Source organism: Somniosus microcephalus, unplaced genomic scaffold (assembly GCF_052327205.1).
Source record: "Somniosus microcephalus isolate GS21.2 unplaced genomic scaffold, FLI_Smic_1.0 unresolved_chr2, whole genome shotgun sequence".
NCBI lineage: Eukaryota > Metazoa > Chordata > Chondrichthyes > Squaliformes > Somniosidae > Somniosus > Somniosus microcephalus.
In genome coordinates, this window is record NW_028225180.1 from 36081027 (window position 1) to 36107376 (window position 26350).

General features: G+C 51.3%; 1 protein-coding gene across 2 annotated transcripts in view; it reads right to left on the bottom strand.

Moving 5' to 3' along the window:
* The window catches only part of LOC147092464 (oxysterol-binding protein 1-like), a 126370-nt gene that overhangs the window by 45442 nt on the left and 54578 nt on the right, over window positions 1-26350 (bottom strand). For both annotated transcript variants that reach the window (XM_085975935.1, XM_085975936.1), the window contains 5 exons: window positions 13199-13407; window positions 12267-12517; window positions 11609-11807; window positions 8874-8985; window positions 6162-6216 (listed from right to left, as the gene is read on the bottom strand). In XM_085975935.1, the coding sequence (XP_085832061.1) occupies window positions 6162-6216; window positions 8874-8985; window positions 11609-11807; window positions 12267-12517; window positions 13199-13407 (826 nt within the window). The remainder of the gene's footprint in view (window positions 1-6161; window positions 6217-8873; window positions 8986-11608; window positions 11808-12266; window positions 12518-13198; window positions 13408-26350) is intronic.

Below are 26350 nucleotides of genomic sequence, written 5' to 3' on the forward strand. Positions count from 1 at the left end.
GGTCGATTGGGCTTATACCGCTCAGACCGCGGGTGTCGGCGGGAGGCGCGAGCGGGAAGCTTCAAAAAGCTTCAGAGACCCAGGTAAGGCCTCAGGCCGCGGGTGTCGGCGGGAGGCGCAAGCGGGAAGCTTAAAAAGGCTTCAGAGACCCAGGTAAGGCCTCAGGCCGCGGGTGTCGGCGGGAGGCGCAAGCGGGAAGCTTAAAAAGGCTTCAGAGACCAAGGTAAGGTTTACCAATCTCCAGTCTCGGACCTCAGAGGGAAGGAGAGAGGTAAAATGTAATCCAAGTGTGACGTCACCAGAAAGCGGGTAAGTGATTGGTTGCTGAGTATTTCTCTCTTTTGAAGCTTGAACTCTGTGGTTTATAGTTTCTAAGGTGCGATATTCATCATCTAGAATCGGGGCAGAGGGTATTTAAGAATAATAATGATAAATTTAATTAATTACATAGAATGGGAGATCAGGTGATGCGTTGCTGCTGCAATATGTGGGAGCTGGTGGACACCATTGATGCTCACGGTGATCACATTTGCAGTAAGTGTTGGCTGCTCGAGGAATTCCGGCTCCGTGTTGAAGAGCTGGAGTCCGAGCTTCAAACACTACGACACATCAGGGAGGGGGAGAGTTACCTGGACTCTGTGTATCACGAGGTAGTCACACCAATTAGATTAATTAATTCAGATGTAGTCCGTGGCCAGGGTCAGGATGGTGTGGCTAGAAGTGAGGCAGGTACGGGGATCCAGGAGGTAGTGTTGGAGGAGCCGCAGCCCTTGCTCTTGTCCAACAGGTTTGAGGCTCTTACTCCCTGTGAGGATGGGAACGGGGACTGCGGGGAGGATGAGCAACCCGGCCACAGCACCTTGGAGCGGGGGGCCATTCAAGTGGGGGGAGATAAAAGAAATGTTGTAGTGGTAGGGGATAGTATCGTTAGGGGGATAGATAGAGTTCTTTGCAGCTGAGAGCAAGAGTCCCGAAGGCTGTGTTGCCTGCCCGGTGCCAGGGTTAAGGACAGCTCCTCTGGGCTGGAGAGAAACTTGGAGTGGGAGGGGGAGGATCCAGTTGTCGTGGTCCATGTTGGTACCAACGACATAGATAGGACAAGGAAGGAGGTTCTGCTGAGGGAGTTTGAGCAGCTAGGGGCCAAATTAAAAAGCAGAACCACAAGGGTAATAATCTCTGGATTACTACCTGAGCCACGTGCAAATTTGGCTAGGGTAAATAAAATTAGAGAGTTAAATGCGTGGCTCAAAGCCTGGTGTGGGAGAAATGGGTTTTGCTTCCTGGGACACTGGCATCAGTACTGGGACAGGAGAGAGCTGTTCCGTTGGGACAGACTTCACTTGGCCAGTGCTGGGACTAGAGTCCTGGTGAATCGAATAACTAGGGCTGTAGAGAGGGCTTTAAACTAATTAGTGGGGGGGGGAGGTTTTAAGAGAGCGAAAAATAAAAATGACAACGGAGAAGGCAATAGAGCAAGGTAGCAGTGGGGGAATTAAAAACCAGAGCGTGGCAGGAAGGGACAGAATGTATAATGGTAAAGTAGTAAAAGCAGGAATAAATTGTCAGAAAACATATTTGAAAGTTCTTTATCTGAATGCACGCAGCATTCGTAACAAAATTGACGAGTTGACGGTACAAATAACTACACATGGGTATGATCTGGTGGCTATTACGGAAACATGGCTGCAAGATAATCATGACTGGGAACTAAACATACAAGGGTATTTGACAATTAGGAAGGACAGACAGGAAGGAAAGGGAGGTGGGGTTGCTATGTTAATCAAGGATGGAATCACTGCAATAGTGAGAAATGATATTGGGTCAAAGTAGCAGGATAGTGAAACGGTTTGGGTGGAGATAAGGAATAATAAGGGGAAAGAGTCACTAGAGGGCGTAGTCTATAGGCCTCCTAACAGTTGCAACTCTGTTGGTCGGAGTATAAATCAGGAAATAGTTGGGGCTTGTAATAAGGGAACAGCTCTAATCATGGGGGATTTTAACTTTCATATTGACTGGACTAATCAAATTGGGCATGGCAGCCTTGAGGAAGAGTTCATAGAGTGTATTAGGGACGGGTTCCTTGAGCAGTATGTAACTGAACCAACCAGGGGGGCAGGCAATCTTAGATCTGGTCCTGTGTAATGAAACAGGATTAATAAAAAATGTCCGAGTAAAGGATCCCCTTGGAATGAGTGACCATAATATGGTTGAATTCCAAATTCAGTTTGAGGGTGAGAGAGTTGGATCTCAAACCAGCATACTGAGCTTAAATAAAGGAGACTATGAAGGTATGAGAGTAGAATTGACTAAAGTGGACTGGGAAAACAGATTAAAGTGTAAGACGGTACAAGAGCAGTGGTCTACATTCAAGGAGATATTTCACATCTTTCAAGATAAATATATTCCACTGAGGAAAAAGGGGAGTAAGAGAAAAGAGCCATCCGTGGCTTAGTAAAGTAATAAAGGATAGTATCCGACTGAAAACAAGGGCATATAAAGTAGCCAAATCTAGTGGGAGGATAGAAGATTGGGAAGCATTTAAAAGCCAAACAATAATTAAAAGATTAATTAAGAAAGGGAAGATAGATTATGAAAGTAAACTAGCAAAAAATATAAAAACAGATAGCAAGAGTTTCTACAGCTATATAAAAAGAAAAAGGGTGGCTAAAGCGAACGTTGGTCCCTTAGAGGGTGGGACCGGGAAACTAGTGGTGGGGAACATGGAGATGGCAAAGACGCTGAACAAATATTTTGTATCAGTCTTTACAGTAGAGGACACTCAAAATATCCCAACACTGGACAAACAGGGGGCAATGGGGGGGGGGGGGGGGGGAGGAGCTAAAGACGATTAAAATCACTAAGGAGATGGTACTCAGTAAAATAATGGGACTTAAGGTGGATAAATCCCCCGGACCTGATGGCCTACATCCTAGGGTCTTGAGAGAAGTGGCGGTAGGGATTGTGGATGCATTGGTGATTATTTTCCAGAACTCCCTGGACTCAGGAAAGGTCCCGGCAGATTGGCAAACTGCTAATGTAACACCCTTATTTAAGAAGGGAAGTAGACAAAAAGCTGGAAACTATAGACCAGTTAGCCTAACATCTGTGGTTGGCAAAATGTTGGAGTCCATTATTAAGGAAACAGTAACAGAGCATTTGGATAAACATAATTTAATAGGACAGAGTCAGCATGGTTTTATGAAGGTGAAATCATGTTTGACAAATTTGCTCGAATTCTTTGAGGATGTAACATACAGGGTGGATAAAGGGGAACCAGTGGATGTAGTGTATTTGGACTTCCAAAAGGCATTTGACAAGGTTCCACACAAAAGATTACTGATCAAGTTAAAAAATCACAGGATTGGGGGTAATATACTGGCATGGGTGGAAGATTGGCTATCTAACAGAAAACAAAGAGTTGGGATAAATGGTTCATTCTCAGGCTGGCAATCATAACTAGTGGTGTTCCGCAGGGGTCAGTGCTGGGACCCCAACTCTTTATAATCTATATTAACGATTTGGAGGAAAGGACCGAGTGCAACATATCCAAGTTTGCCGACGATACAAAGATGGGAGGGAAAGCAGTGAGTGAGGAGGACATAAAAAACCTGCAAAAGGACATAGACAGGCTAAGTAAGTGGGCAGAGATTTGGCAGATGCAATATAATGTTGGAAAGTGTGAGGTTATGCACTTTGGTAGAAAAAAATCAAAGAGCAAGTTATTATCTAAATGGAGAGAAACTGCAAAGTGCTACAGTACAAAGGGATCTGGGGGTCCTGGTGCATGAAACACAAAAAGTTAGTATGCAGGTGCAGCAGGTAATCAGGAAGGCCAATGGAATCTTGGCTTTTATTGCAAGGGGGATGGAGTATAAAAACAGGGAAGTCTTGCTGCAGTTATACAGGGTATTGGTGAGGCCACACCTGGAATACTGCATGCAGTTTTGGTTTCCATATTTAAGATATACTTGCTCTCGAGGCGGTTCAGAGAAGGTTCACTCGGTTGATTCCGGAGATGAGGGGGTTGACGTATGAGGAAAGGTTGAGTAGGTTGGGACTCTACTCATTGGAGTTCAGAAGAATGAGGGGCGATCTTATCGAAACATAAGATTATGAGGGGGCTTGATCGGGTGGATGCGGGGAGGATGTTTCCACTGATGGGTGAGACTAGAACTAGGGGGCATAATTTAAGAATAAGGGGCTGCCCTTTCAAAACTGAGATGAGGAGAAACTTCTTCACTGAGGGTAGTAAATCTATGGAATTTGCTACCCCAGAGAGCTGTGGAAGCTGCAACATTAAATAAATTTAAAATGGAGATAGACAGTTTCCTAGCAGATAAGGGAATTAGGGGTTACGGGGAGAGGGCAGGGAAGTGGACGTGAGTCTGGATTCGGATCAGCCATGATCCTATTGAATGGCGGAGCAGGCCCGAGGGGCCGTATGGCCTACTCCTGGCTCCTACTTCTTATGTTCTTATATTCGCTGGAGTTTAGAAGAATGAGAGGGGATCTCATTGAAACTTATAAAATTCTAACAGGACTAGACAGACTAGATGGAGGAAGGATGTTCCCGATGGCGGGGGAGTCCAGAACCAGGGGTCACAGTCAAAAGATAAGGGGTAAGCCATTTAGGACAGAGATGAGGAGAAATTTCTTCACCCAGAGAGTGGTGAGCCTGTGGAATTCTCTACCACAGAAGGCAGTGGAGGCCAAGTCATTAAATATATTCAAGGAGGAGTTAGATATATTTCTTAAGGCTAAAGGGATCAAGGGATATGGGGAGAAGGCAGAGACAGGGTACTGAGTTTGGATGATCAGCCATGATCATTTTGAATGGCGGAGCAGGCTCGCGGGGCCGAATGGCCTACTCCTGCTATCATCATCTATGTTCCTATGTCCCAGTGCAATCCTTGGCTTTATATATAGGAGGCATAGAGCACAAACACAAGGGAGTTGTGCTAAAACTTTATCAAACACTGGTTAGGCCCCAGCTGGAGTAGCGTCCCCAATCCTGGGCACCGCACTTTAGGAAGGTCTTTGAGGCCTTGGAGAGACTGCAGAAGAAATGTACTGGAATGGTGCCAGGGATGAGGGACTTCAGATACGCAGAGAAACTGGGGTTGTGGCAGAAGCAATAAGGAAAAACAGTTTCCAGTGGTGCGAGGATCGGTACCCAGAGGTCACAGATTTAAGGTACTTGCCAAAAGAACCAGAGGAGACATGAGGAAAACATTTTTTTTACGCAGCGAGTTATGATGATCTGGAATGCACTGCCTGAAAGGGCGGTGGAAGAGGATTCAATAGTAACTTTCAAAAGGGGAATTGGATAAATACTTGAAGGGAAAAAATTGCAGGGCTTTGGGGGAGAGAGTATGGGGAAGTGGGACTAAACGGAGAGCTCTTTCACAGAGCCGGAATAGGCACGATGGGCTGAATGGCCTCCTTCGGCAGCTGGGTCATTCTATGATTCTAACACATCTACCTGGGTCAGTTCTGCCAGCCACCTTCATAACAGGGATCGCAGCAGACCAGGAGATAGTTAAAGCATCGCTCCAGCGCCAGTAGTACCTCTGGAACTGGAACTAGCTACCCTAAACCCACTTGCCTACCCACTCTCCAGGTAATCGCAGAAAGTACAGTACATCTGAAAAAACATTGGAGAGGTGCCGCAAACTTTCATAGCTCAAAGAAAAACTACAATCATTCCTGTTAATCTGAATAAATTGCCCTCGGTAAGATTCAAACACAACGGGTGAGCCTATGATTGGGCCTCAACAATTTAATAATAGGCGAGAGAGAGAGAAAGGAGAAAAAAGCTGGGTAGAGAGAGAGCGGGGGGGGGGGGAGGGAGGGAGAGGGAGAGAGTGGGGGAGTCACAGAGAGAGGGAGAGGGAGAGAAAATTAACACCCCTCCCTCCCACTGTCTGGGACACTCGGCTCCTTTCCTTAGTGACTGAAGAGAATCGCCAAGTTGGCAGCTGAAATGGAGCATCCGGAGGTACTGAGCTAGGATAATGGGGACAACCCCGGAAAGAGTACTGGAGGCTCCCCTTCGAACCCCCAACCCTTCCACCAGCCCAACAACCAACTACCAGGAGCAAAGAGTCAGCTGAGCCAGGGGCTGGGGGCAGCGGGGGGGAGGAAAGAGGGCGAATACTCACTTGATCCTCGAAGGCTCCCTCACTGCTGGCTCCGCTGATGTTGCTGCCCGTCCGTCTGTAATCAGAGAGCCCGTGTTAGCGACGGCAACAGCGTTCCAACACCTCCTCCAAATCCCATATTTATATAAAGACAAGGCAGCTGAAGGCACGGCCACCAATGGTGAAGCAATGAAAATTGGGGATGCGCAAGAGAATTTATATACAGGAAACTTTGTGATATCCGGCACCGACGGGACCGAGCTGTTGCCGATCTATCAAAACTGCCGGACATACAAAGTTAATGTTGAAGCATACGGAGATTTTCATCTCTGTCTCTGACAACAAACACTGTTGCTTAGCAACAGCTTCAAACAGTCGGCCCGTACCTTGGAAGCATCTCTGTAGCTTAGCAACAGCTTCAGAGACTTTCCAAAGCCTGACTGTTGGAAAAAAAAAGCCACAAGAAAAACAACCTAACAGAATGGCTGCTGATTTCTGCCGGTAGATCGAGGTTTCCGGACATACAACCTCCGGATAAACCATCCTGTAGCGCCTTTCACAACCTCGCGACGTCCCAGAAGTGTTTTACAGCCAAGTGAAGCACTTGTGAATTGTAGTCCCTGTTAGAACATAGAGGCCAGAATTGGAGGAGCGCAGAGATCGCAAAGGGTTGTCGGGCTGGAGGAGGTTACCAATATCGGGAGCACAGGGAAAGGCGAGACCATGGAGGGATTTGAACACGAGGATGAAGATGTTTCACTTCAAGGCGTTGCTGGAGCAGGAGCCAATGTAGGTCAGCGAGCACAGGGGGTAATGGGTGTACAACTAATGTTAATAGCCACATATTAGAGATCAGTTTTTCAGTGGTCGCAATAGCTTATAGGTCAGGCTTGAAGCAGTGGAGATTCATTAACCTCCATAAGATGGGATTTGGGGGTCCTTCTACACAAATCGCAGAAAGGTAACATGCAGGTACAGCAAGCAATTAGGAAAGCAAATGGTATGTTATACTCCAAACCCCTTGCAATAAAGGCCAAGAGTAAGGAAGTCTTGCTGCAATCATATAGGGCTTTGGTGAGACCACACCTGGAGCACTGGGTAGAGTTTTGGTCTCCTTACCCAAAGGCGGCTATACTTGGAACAAAGCTTTACTAGATTGATTCTTGGGATGAGATGGTTGTCCTATGAGGAGAGATGGAGTAGAATGGGCCTATGTTCTCTGGAATTTAGGAGGAAAGGCGAACATGTTAAAATGGAGAAAATTCTCGAGGGCTGCCGAGAGGTTGTTTCTCCTGACTGGAGAGTCTGGAACAAGGGATTGCAGGATGAGGGATCGCCCATTTAGGACTGAGACGAGGAGAAATGTCTTCACTCAAAGATTCACCACAGAGGGTGGTGAATCTTTGGAATTCTCAGAGGGCTGTGGATGCTCAGTCGTCGAGTATATTCAAGGCTGAGTTTGATAGATTTTTTAGGGATCTGGGGAATCAAGGGAAGAAGTGGAGTTGAGGTAGATCATCAGTCATGATTTTATTGAATGGCGGAGCAGGCTCGAAAGGCCTACTCCTGCTCCTATTCCTTGTGGCCTTATGAGATATGTAGTAAGCACATGGTAATTAAGTTAAGGAGACTGGAGAATGGTATGAAGAGGCTGGTGCTACTGGGAAGAGATAAGAAAGGACCGATGCACACGGTTTCTCATCAGCGAGAGAGGGGTTTTTGCGTAGACTCACTGAAGGGAGAAGTCTATAAAGGACAACACACTGGAGATCCTGGGGAACTTCAATCTCGTCTTTTGAGGCTAGCGTAAGCAGTCAAGACGGCACACCTGCGACCTCATGAAGGAGCCCTTGATACGTGAGTATTGCACTGACATCGCATATATACTGCAGGGAAGGGGATGTGTTTTATTAGCACATTGACTAGATTTAATAAAAATATCAGACGTTCAGTGTTTCCTCGTCCTCAAACTTGTATTGGAGATAAAGGATGTATGGGAATATCCTACAATACCTCCACACAAGGGCAACAGGGATGTATGACAATCAACGTTCCCTCGAAGCTGCACAGCCCGGGGACTGGCTTTTCCAATGTTAAGTTTTGCTCATGTGCGTAATTGTGAAGGGGCCGCGCAGCCAAAAAGAGAGGGGGAACATTGATGACAATATCCTATAAAAAAAAACCCACATTAGGATGATGGGGATATATGACAATATCCTACAATACTCCACATAAGGGCAATGGGGATATATGACAATTTGTGGGAGCTTGCTGTGTGCAAATTGGCTGCCGCGTTTCCCTACATTACAACAGTGACTATACTTCCAAAAAGGACTTTATTGGCTGTGAAGGGCTTTGGGGCAGTCCGAGGCCATGGAAGGCGCTATATAAATACAAGTCTGTCTTTGCTTCTTTGTTGATTTTGTGCCTTTCACATCCTCGTGAGGTCCCAAAGCACTGCGCGGTCTGTAGTCCCTGTTGCATTGTCGACGGCAGCCGCCAATTTGCACACAGATCCCACAAATCTTTCCACTTTTTAGATCTGTGGACACACTCTGTGCTCACACACTCGCTCAGGATACCGAAGAACATCAGGACTGTAGCTCAGCGAGACATGATGCCTACTGTGTCCGAGAGGAGGGGGAGGGGGACGGAACAGGAGGGAGGATAAATACTGACAGATAGAGCTCCTGCGCGGTCTCATCCACGCCCCGCCCCCAGCGTGACACTGACCTGTGGTACCGTGAATCTGCCTGCACCGTGATAAACTCTGCCACGTCCTCCATCGCGTCGAAGAACTCGTTCTCATCATCCTCGTCGCTCAGGTCTCGGCTACTGGTGCTCCCTAAAAACAAAAAGCGTTCAGAGTGGGGACATCAAAGGGTCAAGGAGCAAAGGGAGGGAGCCAGACAGCATGACGGAGACAGACAGAGGGGCTGCTTAGGCCTCAAGCTCTGGAATTTCCTCCTTAAACCTCTCCGTCTCCCTCTTCTCCTTTAAGACGCTCCTTAATATCTGCCACTTTGACCAAGCTTTTGTTCACCTCTCCTAATATCTCTTGTGGCTCGGTGTCAAATTTTGATCACGCCCCTGTGATGCACCTTGGGCCATTTCACTATGTTAAAGGTGTGAAACAATTGCAAGTAGTAGTTGTTGAGAAAAGGGGATTAGAAACATGGGCTGAAAGGCTGAGATGAGGCAAATGGAATAGGAGACGACTCTTGTGGAGCATAAACACCGGCACAGGCTAGTTGGGCCGAATGGTCCGTTTCCTTGCTGCATATTCTATGTAATTAAGAATGCAAGAACATTAAAAAAATAGGAGCAGGAGGCGGCCACATGGCCGCTTCGAGCCTGCTCCGCCATTCAGTAAGATCATGGCTGATCATCGACCTCAACTCCACTTTCCCGTCCGATCTCCATATCCATTGATTCCCCTAGTGTCCAAACATCTATCTCCCTGTCCTGAATATACTCAACGACTGAGCGTCCACAGCCCTCTGGGGTAGAGAACTCCAAAGATTCACAACCCTTTGAGTTAAGAAATATCTCATCTCAGTCCTAAATGAACAACCCCTTATCCTGAGACTATGCACACCAACACCCCCCCCCCCCCGCCCCACCCTTAGTTCTGGAATCTCCAGCCAGGGGAAACAACCTCTCAGCATCAACCCTGTAAGAATTCTGTTTCAATGAGATCACCTCTCATTCTTCTAAACTCCCGAGAGTATAGATCCAATCTATTCAATCTCTCCTGAAAGGACAACCCTCTCATTCCAGGAATCAATCTAGTGAACCACTGTTGCACCCCGTTTAAGGCAAGTATATCCTTCCTTAGGTAAGGAGACCAAAACGGTGCACAGTACTCCAGGTGTGGTCTCTTCAAAGCCTTATATAATTGCAAGACTTCCTCACTCCCTTCTACTCCAACCCCCTTGCAATAAAGGCCAACATACCATTTGCCTTCCTAATGGCTTGCTGTAACTGCATGTTAACTTTCTGTGATTCGTGTACAAGGACCCCAAATCCCTCTGAATGCCAACATTTACTAGTGCCCCATCTTTTTTTTTTTTTTTTTTAATTCTGCTTTCCTATTCTTCCTACCAAAGTGGACAATTTCACATTTCTCCACATTATATTCCATCTGCCATGTTCTTGCCCACTCACTTAACTTGTCTGTATCCATTTGCAGCCTCCTCAGAGCTTACGTTCCCTCCTAGCATGGTATTGTCGGCAAACTTGGATACATTACACTCGGTCCTCTCAAAGTCATTGATGTCAGTCAGAGAGTCATAACGGCACAGAAGGAGGCCATTCGGCCCATCGAGTCCGTGCCAGCTCTCTGTAGAGCAATCCAGGCAGTCCCATTCCCCCACTCTATCCCTGTAGCCCTGCAAGTTTGTTTCCCTCAAGTGCCTGTCCAGTCTCCCCCTGGAAACATTGAGTGTCTCCACTTCCATCGGCAGCGAGTTCCAGGTCCTCACCACTCGCTGCAAAAAAAGTTTTTCCTCACATCCCCCCGTGTCTCTTGCCCAAAACCTTAAATCTGTGTTCTCTAGTCCTTGTGCCATCAACTAGTGGGAAGAGCCTTTCCCCATCTAGCCTATCCAAATCCGTGATAATCTTGTACACCTCCATCAAATCACCCCTCAACCTCCTTTGCTCTAATGAAAACAGATTTTCTTGCCATGGAGAGTCACCAGACTGATACCTGGGATGGCAGGAATGACTTATGAAGAGAGATTGGATCGATTGGTCTGATATTCGCTGGAGTTTAGAAGAATGAGAGGGGATCTCATTGAAACGTATAAAATTCTAACAGGACTAGACAGACTAGATGCAGGAAGGATGTTCCCGATGGCGGGGGAGCCCAGAACCAGGGGTCACAGTCTGAGGAGAAGGGGTAAGCCATTTAGGACTGAGCTGAGGAGGAATTTCTTCACCCAGAGTGGTGAACCTGTGGAATTCTCTACCACAGAGGGCAGTTGAGGCTAATTCATTAAATATATTCAAGAAGGAGTTAGATATATTTCTTGAGGCTAAAGGGATCAAGGGATATGGGGAGAAGGCAGGGACAGGGTACTGAATTTGGATGATCAGCCATGATCTCATTGAATGGTGGAGCAGGCTCGAGGAGCCAAATGGCCTACTCCTGCTCCTACCTTCTATGTAAATCCAGCTTCTCCAACCTGTCCTTGTAGGTAAGATCCCCCATGTAGATTGTGAATAGCTGAGGCCCAAGCACTGAACCTTGCTGTACCCCACTAGTTGCCAACCTGAAAATGACCCGTTTACTCCTACTCTGTTTTCTGTTAGATGACCAATCCTCAATCCATGCTAATACATCAGCCCCGATCCCACGATCTTGTGCAGCAACCCAATTGCTTTCGGTACCTGCATGTGAATTTAACGCCTGTATGGAATTGGGGGGGGGGGAAAGAGGGGCTCACTCGGCGTCCCCCCCTTACCTTTGACGGAGCCAGCGCTGAGCACGCTACAGGCCGGCAGGACGGTGGCTCCCCGGAACGCTCGCTCCAGGTTGTTGTGCTGTTTGGCCAGCTGCTCCAGGGTCTCCTCCAGCCGGATCCGCTGCTCCCGCTCGTGCTGGAGAGCTTTCTGCCACTTCTTGCTGTGAGTCTGGGCCAGCAGCAGGAAATCGCGGCAAGCCTAGTCCCGGAAAGAGAGGCAGAGAGAGAGGGGGCAGTGTTAAAAGGGAGTCACCAAAACTCAGGCCATCCCAACCATGTCACGGTGATTAACATCGGTAGAGATACAATCAGTAACACAGGGCGCTGGGGGAAGAGGGGTTACTGAGTGACAGTGTGAGGGAGCTGGATTATCATCAGTAGAGATACAGTCAGTAACAGGGCGCTGGGGGAGGTGTTACTGAGCGACAGTGTGAGGGAGCTGCATTATCAGCAGAGATACAGTCAGTAACACGGCGCCGGGGAGAGGGGTTACAGAGTGACTGAGGGAGCTGGATTATCATCAGTAGAGATACAGTCAGTAACACAGGGTGCTTTGTGGGGGGGGGGGGGGAAGGGGGGTTACTGAGTGACAGGGTGAGGGAGCTGGATTATCAGTGGGGGTACAGTAATGGCGGGGTCGAGCAGCGCGCGGGCTCACGTTGATCATGGCGTTGGAGGTGATGCGGAAGAGCGTGGCTCGCTCGTTGACTTGCTTGATCTTTTCGGTGCTCTCGGGAGGCAGCTTGAGGTTCTCCAGCTCACTAAGCGAGCGCTGTAAGGCCGTGCCGTGCTTGGCGATGAGGTCGTTGCACGTCGAGAGGTCCTCCACCTTGCTGGTGAGGAGCCGGAGCGTGGTCTGCACCTCCGTCTTGTCTGTCTGCGAGGCTGGCTCCTCATCCGCAGAGTCATCTGCGAACAGAGGGGGGAGGAAGTCAAACAACGAGGGGGGGCGGGGGGGGAAACCACATTCAGCCAGCTCTCGCACTCGGGGGAACCAACCTACACTCACTCGCACCTCGGCGGACACATTCCCACTCACCCGGGGGAATAAATCTTCACTCGCATGCCGCCCGGGGGCACTAATCTTCAGTCGCTCTCCCCGCCCATCCCCACGGGACACAGACTTTACTCGCACCCGGGAAACCAATCCTCACTCACACGCACACCCCGGGGGACCCAGTCTTCACTCACGCACACCCCGGGGAAACCAATCTTCACTCACACAAGGACCCAGTCTTCACCAAATATTTCACTCCTAGCCCCACATGACAGTTAACCCCTCATTCCCCCCTCCACAGGAAGAGTTAAAACACTCACCACCACCCCACCTCCCCTCAACCCACACCGGGACCGTTAACTCCTCGACTCAACGCGCGCCCCCCCCCACCCCAAAAAAAAATCCGGGACATTTAACCCCTCGCACCTCCCCCTCGAAAGAGTTAGCCCATCTCCTCCACCCACCCTGGGACCTTTAACAAACCCCCACCACCCCAGCACAGTTCACCCCTCCTTGCCCCCCCCTGGGGACAGTTCACCCCCTCGTTCCCCCCAGGGATATTGAAGCCCCGCTCCGCCCACTCATTCCCTAACCTGACTCAGCCTGCATCTTGACAGCTTTGGCTTTGGCCAGTTCCAGGGCTGTAATCCAGCGCTGCCGCTCCACCTCCGAGCTCGCCTTCAGGTGGTAGGTCTGGGCGCCTCCGTTGGAGATGATGAAATTGCACGAGTCCTCCACTGTGATGTTGGCGGTGGCGAGGTTTATTGTCCCGCGGCACGTGTGCCCCATCTCCGCCTGTGTCCTGGGGGGGGGTAAGAGAGAGCGGTTAGGCGATCTGTACTTGATCTGCATCCAAACGGGGGCACGCTTTGCCCACTCCGTGCTCGGGTAGGTCACATCAACAACTGCAGGGGTTACACCTGTCGGGAAAGGCCGACAGGCTGGGGCTCTCTTCTCTAGAAGAGAAGGCTGAGGCGGGTGACCCGATAGCAGTCTTTAACATAATGAAAGGTTTGATAGGTTAGACGTAGAGAAGAGGTTTCCACTTGCGTGCGAGACCAGAACTAGGGGCCATCAATGAGAGATAGTCCCTTATAAACCCATTAGGGAATTCAGGAGAAACTTCATTACCCAAAGAGTGGTGAGAATGTGGAACTCGCTACCACAGGGAGTAGTGGAGGCAAATAGCAGAGAGGCATTTAAGGGAAGCAGGATAGACACATGAGGGAGAAAGGAATAGGAGATGTTTATAGGGTGAGAAGAGGAGGGGTGGGAGGAGGCTCGTGTGGAGCATAAACACCGGCAGGGACCGGCAGGCCCGTTTCGGTGCTTTGAATACAATGGAATACTTTATAACTCACATTTATATAGCGCCTTTAACGGAGTAAATCATCCCAAGGCACTTCACAGGAGCGATTATCAATCAAAATTTAACACCGAGCCACATGGGGAGATATTAGGGCAGGTGACCAAAAGCTTAGCCAAAGAGGTGGGATTTAGGGAGCGTCTTAAAAGGAGGAAAGAGAGGGAGAGAGGCGGAGAGGTTTAGTCAGGGAATTCCAGAGCTTAGGGCCGAGGCACGGCACAGCTGCCAATGGTAGGGCGATGGAAATTGGGGGATGCTCAAGAGGCCAGAATTGGAGGAGTGCAGAGATCTCAGACAGTTCTAGGGCTGGAGGTGGTGACAAAGATAGGGAGGGTTGTAGGGGCTGGAGAAGGTTACCGAGATAGGGAGGGTTGTAGGGGCTGGAGAAGGTTAGAGATAGGGAGGGTTGTAGGGGCTGGAGAAGGTTACCGAGATAGGGAGGGTCGTAGGGGCTGGAGAAGGTTACCGAGATAGGGAGGATCGTAGGGGCTGGAGAAGGTTAGAGATAGGGAGGGTTGTAGGGGCTGGAGGAGGTTACCGAGATAGGGAGGGTTGTAGGGGCTGGAGGAGGTTACCAAGATAGGGAGGGTTGTAGGGGCTGGAGAAGGTTAGAGATAGGGAGGGTTGTAGGAGGTTACAGAGACAGAGGGTTGTAGGGGCTGGAGGAGGTTACAGAGATAGGGAGGGTTGTAGGGCTGGAGGAGGTTACAGAGATAGGGAGAGTTGTAGGGCTGGAGGAGGTTACAGAGACAGGGAGGGTTGTGGGGCTGGAGGAGGTTACAGAGATAGGGAGGGTTGTCGGGGCTGGAGGAGGTTATAGAGATAGGGAGGGTTGTAGGGACTGGAGGAGGTTACAGAGATAGGGAGAGTGCGAGCCCATGGAGTGATCTGAACACGAGGATGGAGAATTTTAGAAATGGTGGCATTGCCAGACCGGGAGCCAATGTAGGTCAGCGAGCACAGCAGGGGGGTGGCTGATGGGTGAACAGGGCTTGGTGCGAGTTAGGACACGGGGCAGCAGAGTTTCTGGACGAGGGCAAGTGCCGGCCAGTAGAGCGTTGGAATTGTCAAGTCTGGCAGGAGCAAAGGCATGAACGAGGGTTTCACCAGCCGATGGGGGGAGGAGTTACCCTCGGCTGATGCTCCACTGAGGGGAGACATTTAATCCGCCCGATTCTTCAGGTGGATGAAGAAGATCCCATGGGTGGTGGAGGAGTAGGGCAAGTCTCCCACTGCCCTGTCCATCACCAAACACAGAAGCTAGTCATTCACTGTCTGAGACACCTTGAACGTAACCACACTGCCCTGTTTGCCTGCATAAGGGGTGACCCGGAACACTGGAACCAGAGAAGGCCATTCAGCCCCCTCCAACCTGTTACACAGGAGGCCATTCAGCCCCTCGAGTCTGTTATAGGAACAGGAGGAGGCCATTCAGCCCCTCGAGCCTGTTACACAGGAGGCCATTCAGACCCTCGAGCCTGTTACACAGGAACAGGAGGAGGCCATTCAGCCCCTCGTGCCTGTTACGCGGGAACAGGAGGAGGCCATTCAGCCCCTCGTGCCTGTTGCACGGGAACAGGAGGAGGCCCATTCAGCCCCTCGTGCCTGTTACACGGGAACAGGAGGAGGCCATTCAGCCCCTCGTGCCTGTTACACAGGAGGAGGCCATTCAGCCCCTCACGCCTGTTACACAGGAGGAGGCCATTCAGCCCCTCACGCCTGTTACACAGGAGGCCATTCAGCCCCTCACGCCTGTTACACAGGAGGAGGCCATTCAGCCCCTCACGCCTGTTACACAGGAGGCCATTCAGCCCCTCACACCTGTTCCGCCAGATCAAGGCTGATCTGTGCCTCAACTCCATTTACCCGCCTTAGCTCAACATCCCTGGAAACCTTTACCAATAAAAATCCATCAATCTCAAAAGCTTCAACTGACCCCCAGCATCCACAGGTTTTTGCAGGAGAGAGAGTTCCAGATCTCCACTACCGTGTGCGAAGCAGTGTTTCCTGATGACACCCCTGAACGGCCTAGCTCTAAGCGCAAGGTTACGTTCCCCTTGTTCATGACAGCACCCCCACCTCCTCAACCACAGCAAATAGTTTCTCACTATCTAATCTTTACATTTTAAACACCCTCGGTCAGATCGCCGCTCAATCTTCTGTACTCAAAGGAACACAAGCCGGGTTTATGCAAACTATCAGAATTTAACCCTAGAGTGTGTGCTGTGAAGAGGATGCAGAGAAACTCCAGTATGATTTGGACAGGTTGGGTGATTATACTGCATCTGCCATGCATCTACCCAATGTGGATAAATGTGAGGTTATCCACTTTGGTGGCAAAAACAGGAAGGCAGATTATTATCTGAATGGCAATAGATTGGGAGAAGGGGAAGTGCAACGAGACCTGGGTGTCCTTGTGCACCAGTCGCTGAAAGCAAGCATGCAGATGCAGCAGGCGGTTAAAGAAGGCAAATGGTATGCTGGCCTTCGTAGCGAGAGGATTCGAGTACAGGGCCTTGGTGAGACCACATTTTGAGTATTGTGCCCCGTTTTGGTCGCCTTATCTGGGGAAGGATGCTCTTGCCATGGAGGGAGTGCAGCGAAGATTCACCAGACTGATACCTGGGATGGCAGGAATGACGTATGAGGAGAGATTGGGTCGATTAGGCTTATATTCACTGGAGTGTAGAAGAATGAGAGGGGATCTCATTGAAACTTATAAAATTCTAACAGACTAGATGCAGGATGGATGCTCCCGATGGCGGGGGAGTCCAGAACCAGGGGTCACAGTCTAAAGATAAGGGGTAAGCCATTTAGGACTGAGATGAGGAGGAGTTTCTTCACCCAGAGAGTGGTGAACCTGTGGAATTCTCTACCACAGAAGGCAGTTGAGGCCAATTCATTAAATATATTCAAGAAGGAGTTAGATATATTTCTTAAGGCTAAAGGGATCAAGGGATATCGGGAGAAAGCAGGGACAGGGTACTGAATTTGGATGATCAGCCATGATCGCATTAAATGGCGGAGCAGGCTCGAGGGGCCGAATGGCCTACTCCTGCTCCTATCTTCTATGTTTCTATGTAAAGCGATTCACAGCGAACAAAGTACTTCTTTTGATGTACTGCCACTGTTGTATTGTTGGAAGCACAACAGCCAATTAGCACACAGCCTCCGAGAGTGCAGATTTATCCCTCAATCAACATCATTCAAACAGATTCTCTGGTCATTAGCACATTGCTGTTTGTGGGGACTTGCTGCGCGCAAACTGGTTGCCGCTTTTCCTACATCAAAACAAGGCCACACCGTCCACATGCCCGATGCGAGACTCCCAAAGCAAGCGCTCTACTCGGAGCTCCGACACGGCAAGAGAGCCCCAGGTGGGCAGAGGAAATGCTTCAAAGGACACCCTCCAAGCCTCCTTGAAAAAGTGCTACATCCCCACCGACACCTGGGAATCCCTGGCCTGAGACCGCACAGAGTGGAGGACAAGCATCCGGGAAGGCGGCAAACACCTTGAGTCTCTTCGCCAGGAGCAAGCGGAAGCCAAGCGCAAACAGCGGAAGGAGCGCACGTCAACCCAAGCACCCTACCCACCCACCCCTTCAACCACCGTCTGCCCCACCTGTGACAGAGACTGTAGGTCCCGTATTTGTCTCAGTCACCCGAGAACTCATTCTTAATGTGGAAGTGAGTCATCCTCGGTTCCGAGGGACTGCCTAAGAAGATTACAACAGTGACGACACATCAAAAGTACTTCACTGGCTGTAAAGCGCTTTGGGTCATGAAAGGCGCTATATAAATGCAAGTCTTTTCTTTCATATAAACACAATGGCCCAGAAATTCAGGTCTCCACAGGGTACTCACCTGTAGGCTCAATGGAAGTGCTGGTTTCTTGCATGCACTGTGCATGCGCGGGAAACCAGCACTTCCGTTCCTCTGAACAAAGGGGTTCAGAGGTCGAACGCGTGCGCAGGAGAGGCTGCGCTTGCGCATCGAACTTCGGTTATTTTTTTATATACAGGTTTTCCCGGGAGAGTAAGTCTCCAGAATTTAGAAATGTAAAAAGCAGGCGTAAGGCCTGCTTTTTACAAGATAAGTGGTGAATTAATTAAAATTTAAACATTTTTTCCACAGGTTTATTATTTTTTAATACTTTAAAGCAAGTTAAGTTTATTTTTAGCCCCGTTAGAAAATAAAAATATTTTTTTCAAAAATTTAAATTGTTTCAAATAGTTATTTCATGTAATTTATAGTTTATTTAAAAAATGATTTAAAAAAAAAATGTATTTGAAGATTTACTGCTGTTTTGAGGCCATAGTATTTATATGTCTCGACAGCTCTTCCTGTCAGACTTATGAATGGAGCATTCCCTGCTCCGATTGGCTCCCCATGGCCCACGTGATCCCAGGGGACGCATCAAACTAACTGCGGCCCCGAGATACGCAAACACTGCACGCCGGCAGCTGGACCAGGCCCCGGATCGGAATTCCACGGGGGCCCAGAGCTCAACGGCCAGCGTGCAAGGTAAGTGCAGATCGGGGGCTTACACCCGCGGGAAGCCCCCGACCCGAATTTCTGGGCCATTAATGTGTTGTAGTAAGTGGGTGTAATGCAATCATCGACCACAAGAGGGAGATAGAGCCCCATGTTTGATCACAAGCTGCTGTCTCAACTGCAGCCGACTGGTCAGACAGTGGACTTGCATTTACACAGTGCCTCTCACCACCTCAAAACGTCCCAAAGCGCTCGAAAGCCAATGAGGTATTATTCAAGTGTTCTCGGTGCTGTTACATAGCGAAAGGGGCAGCCAATTTGCTCAGTGGGCAACACTCTCGGCTAAGTCAGAAGGTCATGGGTTCGAGTCCCCACTCCAGAGACTTCAGCCCCGTAATCCAGGCCGACAATCCCTAGAGCCAGTACTGAGAGGGAGGGCCGCACTGTCGGAGGGGCGGCGCCGAGGGAGGGCCGCACTGTCGGAGGGGCGGCGCCGAGGGAGGGCCGCACTGTCGGAGGGGCGGCGCCGAGGGAGGGCCGCACTGTCGGAGGGGCGGCGCCGAGGGAGGGCCGCACTGTCGGAGGGGCGGCGCCGAGGGAGGGCCGCACTGTCGGAGGGGCGGCGCCGAGGGAGGGCCGCACTGTCGGAGGGGCGGCGCCGAGGGAGGGCCGCACTGTCGGAGGGGCGGCGCCGAGGGAGGGCCGCACTGTCGGAGGGGCGGCGCCGAGGGAGGGCCGCACTGTCGGAGGGGCGGCGCCGAGGGAGGGCCGCACTGTCGGAGGGGCGGCGCCGAGGGAGGGCCGCACTGTCGGAGGGGCGGCGCCGAGGGAGGGCCGCACTGTCGGAGGGGCGGCGCCGAGGGAGGGCCGCACTGTCGGAGGGGCGGCGCCGAGGGAGGGCCGCACTGTCGGAGGGGCGGCGCCGAGGGAGGGCCGCACTGTCGGAGGGGCGGCGCCGAGGGAGGGCCGCACTGTCGGAGGGGCGGCGCCGAGGGAGGGCCGCACTGTCGGAGGGGCGGCGCCGAGGGAGGGCCGCACTGTCGGAGGGGCGGCGCCGAGGGAGGGCCGCACTGTCGGAGGGGCGGCGCCGAGGGAGGGCCGCACTGTCGGAGGGGCGGCGCCGAGGGAGGGCCGCACTGTCGGAGGGGCGGCGCCGAGGGAGGGCCGCACTGTCGGAGGGGCGGCGCCGAGGGAGGGCCGCACTGTCGGAGGGGCAGTGCTGAGGGAGCGCTGTACTGTTGGCAGTGCCGTCTTTCGGGTGAGGCGTTAAACCGAGGCCCCCATCTGCCCTCACAAGTAGTTGTAAAAGATCCCACAGCCACTATTTTGAAGAGCAGGGGGAGTTCTCCCCTGTGTCTGGGCCAATATTTAACCCTCAACCAACGTCACTAAAACCTTGACAGGGTAGTTGCCGAGAGGCTGTTTCCCCTGGCTGGAGAGTCCAGGACTAGGGGGCACAGTCTCAGGATAAGGGGTCGGCCATTCAGGACTGTGTTGAGGAGGAATTTCTTCACTCAGAGGGTTGTGAATCTTTGGAATTCTCTGCCCCAGAGGCCTGTGGATGCTGAGTGGTTGAGTATATTCAAGGCCGAGATAGATGTTTAGACTCTGGGGGAATCCAGGGATATGGGGATCGGGCGGGAAAGTGGAGTCGAGGTCGAAGCTCAACCACGAGATCTCACGGAATGGCGGAGCAGGCTCGAGGGGCCACATGGACTGCCCCTGCTCCTAAGCAGATTATCTGGTCATTAGCACATTGCTGCTTGTGGGAGCTTGCTGTGCGCTAATTGCCTGCCGCGTTTCCTATATTACAACAGTGACAGCACTTCAAAGGGTACTTGATTGGCCGTGAAGAACTTTGGGGTATGCGGAGGTGGTGAAAGGCGCTGTATAAATGTCCCACAAACAGCGAGGTGGTGAATGACCGGATGATGGTTGGGGAGCACACCGGGGAGAACTCCCCCTGCTCTTTTTACAAAGCAGCACATGAAACATGTAGAGGTCACAATTAAAACAAAGCATGTTGACACAACAGTCATCCAGAGAGCAGGAAAAACAGATGGCAGACTGGGCAAAGTGTTATAGCTAAACCGTTCAGTACTTTGGTTAGACACAGGCAGAGGGGCAAGGCGGCGAGCGAGGGGGGGCGGCCGGGAGAGAGCGAGAGGGGGCGGGCCGGGAGAGAGCGAGGGGGGGGCGGGCAGGGAGAGAGCGAGGGGGGGGCAGGCCGGGAGAGAGCGAGGGGGGGGCAGGCCGGGAGAGAGAGAGGGGGGGGGGGGGGCAGGCCAGGAGAGCGAGAGAGAGCGGGGGGGGCAGGCCGGGAGAGCGAGAGCGAGCGAGGGGGGGGGAGGGGGGGCAGGCCGGGAGAGCGAGAGCACGCGCGAGGGGGGGGGGGGGCAGGCCGGGAGAGAGCGCGGGGGGGGGGGGGGCAGGCCGGGAGAGCGAGAGAGAGCGAGGGGGGGGGAGGGGGGGGGAGGCCGGGAGAGCGAGAGCATGCGCGAGGGGGGGGGCAGGCCGGGAGAGCGAGAGAGAGCGAGGGGGGGGGGGGGGGCAGGCCGGGAGAGCGAGAGCGCGCGAGGTGGGGGGGGGGGGGGTGGGGGCAGGCCGGGAGAGCAAGAGCGCGCGAGGGGGGGAGGCAGGCCGGGAGAGAGCGAGAGAGCGCGAGGGGCGGGGGGGGGGGGGCAGGCCGGGAGACTATGTTACAGCTTGCCATGAACAGAGGGACAACCAGTAAACTAAGAAAAGAATATATATAAACAATGCGAATGTATATTTATACACTCAGGGATATACCTGTTTATACACTGTATGAATAGAACTGCGTTTATGTGCTCAACCATAAATGTATTTTGATGCTTTGGCAACATAAGATGTAACTTATCATGCCAATAAAGCGATTTGAATTGAATTGAATTGAATTGAATTGAGAGAGCGCGAGGGGGGGGGGGGGGGGCAGGCCGGGAGAGAGCGAGGGGGGGGGGGGGGCAGGCCGGGAGAGAGCGAGGGGGGGCAGGCCGGGAGAGAGCGAGAGGGGGCAGGCCGGGAGAGCGAGGGGGGGGGCAGGCCGGGGGAGAGCGCGGGGGGGGGGGCCAGGCCGGGAGAGCGCGCGAGGGGGGGGGGGGGGCGGGGCGGACCAGGCCGGGAGAGAGAGGGGCAGGGGGGGGGTGGGGGGAAGAAGAGAGAGGCAGAGCGAGAGAGCGAGGCAGAGAGGGAGAGACACACACAGCACTTAGTCCCTAAAAATAACTGAAGGGAAATTCTTAAGTTATAAAACTGCATCGTCACCCAGTAGACCGAGCGCTCTCGCAATAGGTGTCAGCTGGTGCCGGGCACCACCAATCAAGGTGCCCCAGAGATTCGATTGCTGGCAAGCTGCTTATCTTATCAGGACTGGGTAAAGGTCACAGGTGGAAGGATAGAAGCCAGCAATGCGAGTGAGTGGGGGAAGGGTTCCAATTAACGCAGCTCACTCAAGCTCTCCCCGTGGGCACGGTGGGTCGGCGCACTACCCGGGGCAGTGCCTCAGACCCCAGGACTGAACAGAAGTGACTCCGCCCCGCCAGTTGGCCTCAGAGCCCTGGCTGCGAAGAGGCCAGGTTAGCCAAGGGATCTTGCGGTGCGCCAATTGGCCGCCGTGTTTCCAACAAGTGACGACACTGCCAACAGAAAAAAAGTATTTCGCTGGCTGTAAAGTGGTTCGGGACTTCGAGGTCACGCAAGGCGCTGTAAAATTGCAAATAATTCTTTAGAATCAGAGACAGAGGAGGCCACTCGGCCCATTGTGCCTCTGCCCCTGTAAACCTTCTCCCCTTCAAGTATTTATCCAATTCCCCTTTTGAAAGTTACTTTTGAATCCGCTTCCTGTGTGGCTGTTCATGGTTTCAACACCATCATCAAGATGGCGGATGATACCACGGTGGTAGGCCAGATCACCAACAACGATGAGTCAGCCTACAGGGAGGAGGTCCAGCATCTCGTGAAGTGGTGCACCAATAACAACCTGGCCCTTAACATCAAGAAAACCAAGGAAAGCATTGTGGACTTCAGGAAGTCTAAAGGCGGAAGTCACACCCCCATCCACATCCACAGGGCTGTGGTGGAAAGGGTGGACAGCTTTAAGTTACTCGGAGTCCACATCACGGAAGACCTCTCCTGGTCCCTCAATACCTCCTCTCTGGTGAAGAATGCCCAGCAGCACCTGTATTTCCTAAGGAGGCTGAAGGGATGTAACCTGTCACCCCTGATCCTCTCTAACTTTTACCGCTGCACAATAGAGAGCATCCTGACGAACTGTATCACAGTATGGTATGGCAGCTGTAGCTCCTATGACCGGAACGCCCTGCAGCGGGTAGTCAAAACTGCCCAACGCATTACCGGCACCCGGCTACCGACCATAGAGAACATATACCAGAAACGCTGTTTACGGAGGTCACTGACCATCATCAAAGACCCTACCCACCCCAGCCACAGTCTGTTCGCACCCCTGCCATCTGGGAGATGCTACAGATGCATTCTCACCCGAACGACCAGATTTAGGAACAGCTTCTTTCCCAGGGCTGTCATCCTACTGAACTCCACAAATAAACTCTAAAGCCTGCACATCTGCAAATGCACTTTATTATGTTTATGTATTACAAGCCAAATGAATGTTGAATGTTAAATGTCTTAATCAAAATGTACACTCTCGGGAGCCGCAAGCCTACATTTCGTTGTACTGCACTTGTGCACTAACAATGACAATAAAGTTGATTATTATTATTTCAGGCAGCACATTCCAGATCATAACTCGCTGCGTAAATAAAATTCTCATCTCCCTCCTCTGGTACTTTCTCCAATGATAACAACTACTTGTATTTATATAGCGCCTTTAACGTCGTAAAACATCCCAAGGCACTTCACAGGAGAATAAAATACAAAAGAATTGACAGCGAGCCACACAAGGAGAAATTAGGGCAGGTGACCAAAAGCTTGGTCAAAGAGGTAGGTTTTAAGGAGCGTCTTAAAGGAGGAGAGGGAGGTTGAGAGGCGGCGAGGTTTAGGCAGGGAATTTCAGAGCTTAGGGCCGAGGCAACAGAAGGCACGGCCACCGATGGCTGAGCGATTACAAATCAGAGATGCTCAAGAGAGCACAATTAGAGGAGTGCAGAGATCTCGGGGGGGGGGGGGGGGGGGGCTGTGGGACTGGAGGAGATTAGAGAGATCGGGAGGGGGCGAGGGCTATGGAGGGATTTGAAAACAAGGAGGAAAATTTTGAAATCGAGCGCTGCTTAACCGGGAGCCAATTATAAAATTCTAACAGGACTAGATGCAGGAAGGATGTTCCCGATGGTCGGGGAGTCCAGAACCAGGGGTCACAGTCTAAGGATAAGGGGTAAGCCATTTAGGACAGAGATGAGGAGGAATTTATTCACCCAGAGAGTGGTGAACCTGTGGAATTCTCTACCACAGAAGGCAGTAGAGGCCAATTCATTAAATATATTCAAGAAGGAGTTGGATATATTTCTTGAGGCTAAAGGGATCAAGGGATATGGGAGAAGGCAGGGACAGGGTACTGAATTTGGATGATCAGCCATGATCTCATTGAACGGCGGAGCAGGCTCGAGGGGCCGAATGGCCTACTCCTGCTCCTATCTTCTATGTTTCTATGTAGGTCAGCGAGCAGAGGGGTGATGGATGAACGGGACGTGGTTCGAGTTAGGACACGGGCAGCCGAGTTTTGGATGACCAAGTTAACGTAAGGTGGAACGTGGGAGGCCAGCCAGGAGTGCGTTGGAATAGTCAAGCCTAGAGGTAACAAAGTCATGGATGAGGGTTTCAGCAGCGGATGAGCTGAGGCAAGGGCGGAGACGGGCAAGGTTATGGAGGTGGAAATAGGCGGGCTTAGTTATGCTGCGGATATGCGGTCGGAAGCTCATTTCAGGGTCAAATGCGACAGCGATTATTTTACATCAGTGTCCTCTGGTTATCGACCCTTCCGCCACTGGAAACAGTTGCTCATCACCTCTATCCAAACCCTCGTGATGAGGAACACCGCTATTAAATCTGCCCTCATCCCTCCCTGCTCTAAAGGGAGCAACCCCAGCTTTTCCAGTCTCCTCATACCGTACTGGTAAAAAATAAATGATTGCATTTATATCGCACCTTTCATGACCTCGGGACGTCCCAAGGCGCTTTACAGCCAATTGAGTACTTTTGAAGGGTGATCCCGAGCTTCCGGTCGCCTGTCATTTCAATTCACCGTTCCATTCCCACTCAGACCGCACCGCCCGCGGCCTCTTGCATTGTTCCATGGAAGCTCAGTGTAAGCTCGAGGAACAGCACCTCATCTTCCGATTAGACACTTTACAGCCTTCCGGACTCTCTATCGAGTTCAACAAATTCAGATCATAATCTCGGCCCCTATATATTTTTTTTATCCACACTCTGTTTGGCCTTTTTCCTTCCCTGCCACATGGCAACTGTCCTTCACTCTGCCAGCGCAATTCACACCCCATCTAGAGCCTTCCTTTGTTCCTTAACCTGTCCCATTACCACCTCCTCTCGCCTTGAATCTCTCTCAATGGCTCTCACTTTCTATCCGATCACTGGCCTTCCCTTTAGTTCTTTCATCCCCGCCCCCTTTTCCCAGCCCCTAAACTTGCTTTCCATTTCCTCCTTTTTTCCAGTTCTGATGAAAGGTCTTCGACCTGAAACGTTAACTCTGTTTCTCTCTCCACGGAAGCTGCCCTGGCCTGCTGAGTTTTTCCAGCATTTTCTGTTATTAAGTACTTTTGAAGTCTAGGCACTGTTGCAAAGTACCAGCAAGCTCCCACAAACAACAATGTGATAATGACTAGATGAAGGATAAATAGCCAGGACACCAGGGATAACTACCCTGCCCCTCTTCGAAATAGTGCCATTGGATTTTTTATGTCTACCCGAGAGCGCAGACGGGGTCACGGTTTAACGTCTCCTCCGAAAGGCAGCACTTCTGACAGTGCAGCGCTCCCTCAGTACTACCCCCCGTCAGTGCAGCGCTCCCTCAGTACTGCCCCTCCGACAGTGCAGCACTCCCTCAGTACTGCCCCTCTGACAGCGCAGCGCTCCGAGTATTGGCCCTCCGACAGTGCAGCGCTCCCTCAGTACTGCCCCTCCGACAGTGCAGCACTCCCTCAGTACTGCCCCCCGACAGTGCAGCACTCCCTCAGTACTGCCCCTCCGACAGTGCAGCGCTCCCTCAGCACCACTGGCACCGGGGAGTGTCAGCCTAGATTTTTGTGCTCAAGTATCTGGAGTTGGTCTTAGCCCCAGATCCATCTGACTCAGAGGCAAGAGTGCCTCCCGCTGAGCACGGCTGAGACTTCTCTATTTCACTTTTGTTGAACAATTTGATCAATATCCAAGCTGGAGAGGCGTGGCAAGGCGATGTGCAGTTTCAGAGTTTAATAGTCCAAGGGAGTAGCGTGAGTCATTGTAACTATTTATTACTCTTGCTCCACACCGGGTTAATAACCCTCCTGACGGATAACATCGCCCTGACCTCCCACTGGGAGGAGCACTGTGGAACAATCAGCACCTTGTGAATATCTACCACCATTTTGTGTCTCGAAAAAGCTTCGGTTTTATTAGATTATACGCTCTCGGGATGGGTTTACAAAAAATGGTACGATTTTTTTTTTTTTTTTTTTTTTTTTTTTTTTTTATAAAAGGTTTGGGGGGGGGGGGTGGTTGGGGGGAGAGAAAGAGAGAGAGAAAAAATGCAGGTACCAAGAGACCTTGGGGGGAATCACGTGCATATTTTTTTGATATATATTATGACCTGGACTTTTGGCATAAGGGGCATAATTTCAAAGTTTGCAGATGACTGGGAAATGTGGTTAAACAGTGAGGAGGATAGCAACATAGA